We start from the raw sequence: 8,329 nt of genomic DNA on the forward strand, positions 1-8,329 counted from the left end.
CACACACACACACACACACACACACACACACACACACACACACACACACTTACTAGCTTGGTGGAGCCTCTCCCCCGTGAAGACGTCCAGCTGCCATCTTTCTTGTTGTTACAGTCATCTGTCCACTGGTGGAGAGAAATGGTGGGAAGAAGGTACTATCATTTCTGAAAGGGGTGTTTGTTGTAAAGTAAAGGTAACAAACAGTGTTTTTGTCTCCATCTACATTAATCACAACAGAGGCAGCTGTTTTGATGCAGGCTGTACAACACCAGCACGTTTTGGAAGACCCAAACCAGAGACACTACAACAAATAACCACTACTGCTAACAGATACGGGACTAATGAGAGAATGTCATCCATTCATGACATAAGGCTCTAACCTGTGGCACCTTGCCATCATTGTCCAAGTCCAAGTCTCCATCTGCCTTGTCTCCCAGAAGCCCCTGCACCTGGTACTCCAGCACATAGCTGTCGATGAAACGCTCCAGCTCTTCAATCTCTTGTGAGCGTGTGCTTCCAGCCTCAGACGATGCAGACGCCACTGAAGAATTCTCCATGACAACCAGCGCTGTGACGGTTGGAAGGGGAGGAGGGGAAGGGAAGGAGGAAAGTGACCTGTGGATAGAGGAAGAGAAAGATACAGAAAGAGGAGTAAGCTAAAAACTCAACAAGAAGATTCAATGTTGTGGGGCTAATAATCCATCTATCTATCTGTCTATCTGTCTGTCTGTCTGTCTATCAATCAATCTATCTATCTATTGCATGGGTCTCAAACTCGCGGCCCGGGGGCCAATTGCGGCCCGCGGGATGATATTTTGTGGCCCCCTACTTGACATCAAAGTTAAGTGTTAGTGCGGCCCGCGCGTTCTGAAACTTTTTGTCATTGCGCATGTCACTTATGGGCTACCGTAGTAGTCTCCTGACAGCGGCGTAACGGTTGTCAAGCTAGCTAAGTACTCGTTGCGGCAAATGCCTGAGGTTTGACAGTGTGATGTCTGTTGTTGTGAAATTCACCAACCATATCAGATCTAGGGGCTTAAAGCACCGGCAGTTCCGCGCCCTGTTTGGAGGAAATAGTTGTTGTTTTTTTGGTTACGTGATGCGGCCCAGCCAAACCCAGACTCTACTTTCAGCGGCCCCCAAGTAAGTTGAGTTTGAGACCCCTGATCTATTGCATACGCCCTGGGATTAGAAGGCTGGCTTGTGTGTATAATAAGACCAACATCAAAACGACAACATGAATATCAACAACATGCTGAGTATAGTGCAAGTTTCTTGATTGACAACAATGTATTGGCAACTTTTAACTATTGGTGCAAAAACACCATATTATACACCAGAAACATATTCTCCAGTTCCAGCTTCGGAAATTTGATGATGTTATACTTTTGTTTACCATTTATAACAGCAAACTGAATTTTCTTTGGGTTTTTAGACTGCTGGCTGAATAAAAAATAAAAATTTGAAAAGATCTCCTTTGGCTGTAAGAAAATATGACAGGTATATTTTAAAATGAGAATAAGCACTAAGTAGTACCAGCAATCACGATTTGCATTTCTCTCACCTTGATCCCCCTCAACTTCCCAACACTCAAAGAAGGCACATAACCTCACTGCTGTCAACAAACATCTACATGTATGCACTCCTTGTTTCCACAGTGTCCAACAGCAAGATTGCCCTAGTGTGGCCACTACAGCAGGCCCACGTTGTTGTTGTTTCAATCCGATTGCATCAAAGCCACCTTTCGAAAAACCTCTGATTCATCACTGGTAATTTCTTTGTCCAAACTCTCTCTGGCGGCAGCATTCATTCACCTCTCCATGTTCATTTACCTCTTTGTTTTTCCACCTCTTCCTTGCTGTCTGTCTTCTGTTAGTGTACAGCTTTCTGCCTGGCTGTCTATTGCTACTAAGCTCCTTTACACCACCAGCCATGCAAATAGGATTTATTTCCATGGGGCACGCAGAATGGTATCTGCTGAGCCCTGGGGGCTCACTGGGGAAACCTGTGCATTTGCAGTGACCAGTCAGTCACACAAAGTTTAAACCTATTGTTTTGGTTCTGGGCTACGGGGCTACCTAATTCCATTAGGATTGCTTTATCCTAAAGACTCTTTAGTCTATTATACATCACATCTCAACTCACCTACTGCTGCACTGTGTAGTAATTTATTAAACAACAACCACAGTAAAGACTGAGATTACACCAACTATTTCAACATACAAGACAATAATTCATCTTTTTTTCCTCTATTTCTGAGTTGACAAGTATTACCAAGAGGGAAATGGCCAATTAGAGGATCAGACCTCAGGGCCAACCACAGGACAGCACCCCTGTTGAGTAAGAGACTGGAACCGGAACCTGACCCTCTTGCTTAAGGATGGTGAGTCTCTGTACACGTCACTACCTGCTGCTTTTGTTTTTGTACATTTAGGACTAATTCTTTAATCTCTGCATGCTATGTAGCTGTGTCAGTATGTCCTAATCTGACCTACTGTAGTATGAGTAGTATAATCCATTCGTACATTGATACTTTAATTAGCCTGGTGATGTTTTACAAACATTAGTTTATGTGCGTGACGTTGAACAGTGATGGCATTTGGCTATGAGCCACTCATCACGACTGGGAGATCAACTTGTGTCTTCCGCCAACTCTGCTAACCTGGGCTAGCTATCCAGCAGGCCGGTTAAGTTTTCAAATGTAAACATCTCATGACTACAAGTCCCTCATCACAGAAGGGGACTCACCAGTCACCTGTTAAGGTTTTCAAATGTAAACATCAGAGTTAACACAGAGGAAAACATGAAGCTGGTTTTTAGTTACGACCTAAGGCTACAATCCTGACTACGTGGACTAGCAAGACCATCTCTACATCCATTTCCATCTTGACATCAGAGGGGGCACCTAGGCAAGCATGGAGGAATTGAACACGGAATGCAACTTCTCTCCTGGACATCCTGCTAGCCGGTGTGCATGTGTCAGACAGCAAGCTGGATGACCTCTGTGCCTTTGTCAGTTTCCAGCAGGATGTTGAGTTGAGTCTTCATGGATGTTTGAGTTGAAATTGATTGATTTGCAGCCAGAAGGCTAAAGAGGCATCAGCGCTGGGACCAGCTGCCTTGCAGACATTTCTTACCCTCAGGAAATTACGACAGCTTACATCACATTTAATGCATGACCCTCATAGGCTACTGTAGATGTGTTTGCACATGCTGTACATGTATAGGCACACACATACAAGTGTAAGCACTTACATTTGCACTACTTACTTATTCCTACTGTTGCCTCATATAAATAGATATATTTACAGGCATACTTTACAAAAATATAAATTGCATTTCAATGTTCATGGTGATTTGAGAGCATTAGAAAAGTGTTTGTGTCCTATTCCTGCTAGACCAAGCACTGTACCAAAAACCAGACTATTTCTGTACAAAAAAAAGCTATGTTCAGATCATGCCACTTGTGTTGGTCTAGCCTGACTATCAGACTTGCCCTGTCATTTTACTTCATTTATTACTTTATTCATTTGACTTGCTGGGGTGTTGATAACAGTAATCTCATATCTGAGGCTGCAGTTAGTGGTGGAGTTGTTTTGAATTGAGATTTTAATATTTTGTCCACACCAAATTATATGTGTGAGGCAAGGTTGTAGGGGCATTGGTCTTGTATTTTTATCTACGTTCATAATTTCAACTGTTCTGAAATATAGAAGAGCTTCATTAACTACTACACAGTTTAAATGAACAGAGAAGCATTCAGTAATTGTAGTATGGGTGTTTGCAACACTAGGTTCAATGCATTTTGGTAGTGGTTGCAGCTCAGTCAGATGTCCTACTCTTGTCCTTGACATGTAGTATAGAATTACTGCCCGAGGGGAAGCGGCTGCCAATAGCTATTGACCCATCTGTTGATACAACTCATCGAGTTCTCCCTCTTTTTGTAGCTATGATTTATTTGTATTTCTGCATCTTTGTGATTATTTTCATAGTAGTTTATGTGCTTATCGCAAGACCAACAAATCACAAAACCTGTAACACAATATTCCTAAGGTGGCACAAATGTGTTCATTTGAGAATCAACAACACAAACTACTCTCATCCCTGTAGGGTGCAAGAGAGAGGCAGAGGTTGTGGTTGTGACTAATGCAAAGGTTTACTCTCACCCATGCATAGAAAAGACTGCTGTATTAAGAATGCATGTGAAAAACAAACATAGATAGATAGCAGGCTGGTGGATTTCTGCTCTCTCACTGAACAGAGAAACTGGCTCTGCAAGGTCAGGAGTACAAATAGCATCGCAAGGCATCTCACATACACAAGACTTTAAACAAAGCAATGATATGGGCTCCCACATTACAAAAGGCACTGATGCAAATGATGATGTGAAGCATAAACATTCATAAAAACGGTTTGCCTTTTCATTTAGCAATAGTCCCAAATTAATTCTGAGTTTAGACCACAACACTCACACATAGAATGAGTTAGGGCTGCAAATAAACAATTATTTTCATTATTGACTGATCTCTTGATTATTGTGCGCCACTTTAACACACCAAAGCCTTTTTACAGGTCTTGGGGGTACTAAAGCATGTGTAGAAAAGTTGAATAAAGCCCTTTAAGTTGCATAACTTTAGTTTGTGTGAATGGGACAGAAGTTTGAAAATGAAAACAATCCGGGGGTGAGGAGCTAGAAAGACGTGAGGTTACCAGACCCCTGTAGCCCGCTCCTCATCTCTGCTGGAGTCTAGCCTAATGTAGCTACTAGCATAAAACACACCCGAATCTCTGACCATACGGTCAGCAGTCCAGTTGCGTTGTGGGTATTTTGGATGCCAGGTTTTTTAATAAGGAAGAAGAGTGTGTGTGTGTATATAAAATATTTAGTGCTGACCAAGAAAGAGAGTCGGTCATGATGGTTGTATTTGAGGAAGCAGTTTGTTGCAGTGGGCATTGATTGATTGCACTGAAAAAAATGTTCATGTGGGTTGTAGCATTGGCCTGTCTGTAGTCACATGGGAGATTATGAGACCCCCCCCCACCCCTTCAATCTTTGTCTGTACCCCACGCTCCTTCCCCTTCTCAAACTAAATCTTTCAGTCCAACATATCCTGACTTTCCCCTGCTCCTTCCTGTCTCCACCCTTTTGCTCTCCCTCCCTCAATTCTACCAGCTGTTCCAACAAACTGCCTCCCACTTTTAGCTTCATTGTTGGGCTCCTATGGCTAAAAGAACTGGCAACACAGTTTCCAACACACTTCCAAGGTTTACTTCCATTCTTCTAAAATTTCTTGTTCAGGCAACACCATCTCATCTTCTCCATGCTCATTAAATCAAATGGTAAAACCTTACATACGTTGTAGTAAGATGCACTCAGTGTAATTAAACTATAGCAGCCATAATGACCATACAATTATTAGTTATCACTTCTCTATAACGGTTTCAACAAAGACTAAACATTATACACTTCATGATAGGAATGGGCAATATATCAATATTATATCGATATTGTGATATGAGACTAGATTGTCTTATATTTTGGATATTGTAATGTGACAAGTGTCGTCTCTTCCTGAATTTACAAGCTACATTACAGTAAAATTGTCATTTTGTGTCAACAAAACCAGACAGTTCAAGCTGTTCTATTATTTGCCTTCATCCACATAGTCATTAAATCCACATTACTGATGATTATATATCAAAATTCTAACTGTAAAAATATTTTGTGAAAGCACCAATTGTCAAACCTACAATATCAACATTGGTATTGGGTCAAAAATATTGTGATATTTCACTTTCTCCGTATTGCCCAGCCCTATGTCATGACAGGATTTATTACAAGGCTGTTGTATTAGTTTTAGATCTGTGTACTTAAGAAACTGGCAGCTGTGTGTATTTGAGCGGCTGAACTATTAAGAGATGTGAGCAGGGATTCAGAAGTCAGAAAACGGGGCAAAGGAAATACTGAGAAAGTAAAAGAGTCAAATGAACGATGGAATAAAACTAGGATACCTGTCACAGCCAGTGACACTACAGGCCACCAGCAAAGAAAGACCCAGACAGTAAAATGCAAAGCAGCATGTATTACAGTAAAACCAAGCTGAAGACTGCTCGGAGCCCAACGCCATCCAAACGGATACTGAATTGGCCAGACAGACACAGCATGGCACTGGACAGCACACTATTTCTTTGTTTGAGAGGAAAAGACAAATGCCACACTTGATAGGATAAATCACCAGACAGTAGATTGATTACATACAAAACAATTGTGATCATGATATATTGTGCAATGTCCCTCCCTGCTCAACTGATCTTGTCTGATACATGCATGTAAAAGGGAAAAACTTTTAAAAGATGAAGTTATCTTTACTTTTAAACTAAACAGTGTAGTTCAGAAGGCATAGTAATATGGTGAATTTATACATTCCCAGGACCACTGAATGAGAGGTGTTCACCAAGTGGTGCAGCAATGTCCAGCACTTTTCTTGGACTTTACTTATTATTGGCTTTTTGCTCCATAAAGGATAAGCTTCCCTTTTTCTCTTCTAGTGTTTCTTAGTGGATTTTAAATTACTGAAACAAGTGCAACCCTAATTGGATCACACTTATTTCTCAAAATGTACTGATTACAGTATGATATCAGAAGAATATTCCAAAATTCCTTACTTATTTGCATGAAACTGCAACATAAAGCATTACAACTATGTAAATAATTATCCCTAAGCGGTCCACAGTGGTCTCCTAACAAATCATGCTGGTTGTATGATCACAGCATAGTAAAACAAGCACTGAGCTACCAGTGAATTGCAGCCTTTGATATGGTTACACAACAACCAAATAGTAAGAACCGTAATCCACACAACCCAAACAGAGCAGGACATGAGACCTAGTCTCCCCAGTGGCAGTCCAAGTCAATGTTCTCACCACATGCAGCGAGAGCTGCTAATTCGCCTAATCTGGTCTACTACGAACTGGCTGGCTTAACAAACTCACACTTGGGATTTAAATATAATTTCGCACAGTCTATTTTTGAGAGGTTAGATGGAGAACCAAAAATGTTGCTGCACAATTGTGATTATTTGCAAAAAGTGAGAGAGAAAAGAGCTGCTGTGACTTTGTTTATATAATGTACACTACAGTGGATATAAAAAGTCTACACGCCCCTGTTAAAATGCCAGGTTTTTGTGATGTAAAAAACCTTTTCCACCTTTAATGTGACCTATAACCTGAACAATTCAATTGAAAAAAAATCAAATCTTTGAGGGGGAAAATAAAAAATAAAAAACATTCAATAACCTGGTTGCACCCTTAAACTAATACTTTGTTGAAGCACCTTTTGATTTGATTACAGCACTCAGTCTTTTTGGGTAGGAGTCTATAAGCATGGCTCATATTGACGTGGCAATATTTGCCCACTCTTCTTTGGAAAAGTGCTCCAAATCTGTCATATTGTGAGGACATCTCCTGTGCACAGCCCTCTTAAAAGGAGAATTCAGGTTGATTTGGATGTGTGCTTTCGGTTGGCTGAGAGGTGAACTTCCTCTTCATTTTCAGCTTTCTAACGGAAGTCACAAGGTCTTGTGTCAAAATTGCCTGGTATTTGGAACTGTTAATTCCTTCCACCCTGACTAAGGTCCCAGTTTCAGCTGAAGAAAAACAGCCCCTAAGCATGATGCTGCCACCACCATGCTTCACTGTGGGTATGGTGTTCTTTAGGTGATGTGCAGTGTTGTTTTTGCGCCAAACATATCTTTTCGGAATTACGGCCAAAAAGTTCAAACTTGGTTCCATCAGACCATAACACATTTTCCCCACATGCTTTTGGGAGACTTGATGTTTGTTTTTTGCAAACTTCAGCTGGGCTTGGGTGTTTTATTTAGTAAGAAAAGGCTTCCATCTTGCGACCCTACCCCAAAGTCCATTTGTATGAAGAATACGGGAGATTGTTGTCACGTGTAATCTAATTTTTGTACATCACAAAAACCTGGCATTTTAACAGGGGTGTTTAGACATTTTATATCCACTGTATGTGCATATGGATGCATGAAAGTTGGCTGTGTGGAAAATGAAGTGCCACTGTGGAAAAATGAACCTTTCTAAAGTTTTATTTAAATGTGTGACTGTGGATTACTCCTTTGTGTTTACTCCTCTTTCACAATACCAGCCTTTTTAGCACAGCTCAAAGAGTAGGCAGTACACATATAAAACTCAGCTAGTAGAGCAATACTATTCACTGTAACAAGCTGCTGTGAGTAAATGTGTTTTTATGGAAGACATTGTGGTGATTTAACCTAAAACACAGATGACTTTTACGAATGCGTAGGAAGTG

General features: G+C 40.9%; 1 protein-coding gene across 8 annotated transcripts in view; it reads right to left on the reverse strand.

Moving 5' to 3' along the window:
- The window catches only part of ctif (CBP80/20-dependent translation initiation factor), a 53,490-nt gene that overhangs the window by 41,015 nt on the left and 4,146 nt on the right, over positions 1-8,329 (reverse strand). For 7 of the 8 annotated variants that reach the window (XM_032539941.1, XM_032539945.1, XM_032539943.1 and 4 more), the window contains 2 exons: positions 381-615; positions 54-125 (listed from right to left, as the gene is read on the reverse strand). In XM_032539941.1, the coding sequence (XP_032395832.1) occupies positions 54-125; positions 381-557 (249 nt within the window). In that variant the 5' untranslated portion in view covers positions 558-615. Of the gene's footprint in view, positions 1-53; positions 126-380; positions 616-1,832; positions 1,853-8,329 lie in introns of those variants that run through there. The other variant, XM_032539942.1, reaches the window with a different exon arrangement.

This window comes from Etheostoma spectabile, chromosome 16 (genome assembly GCF_008692095.1).
Source record: "Etheostoma spectabile isolate EspeVRDwgs_2016 chromosome 16, UIUC_Espe_1.0, whole genome shotgun sequence".
In the NCBI taxonomy this organism is placed as follows: domain Eukaryota; kingdom Metazoa; phylum Chordata; class Actinopteri; order Perciformes; family Percidae; genus Etheostoma; species Etheostoma spectabile.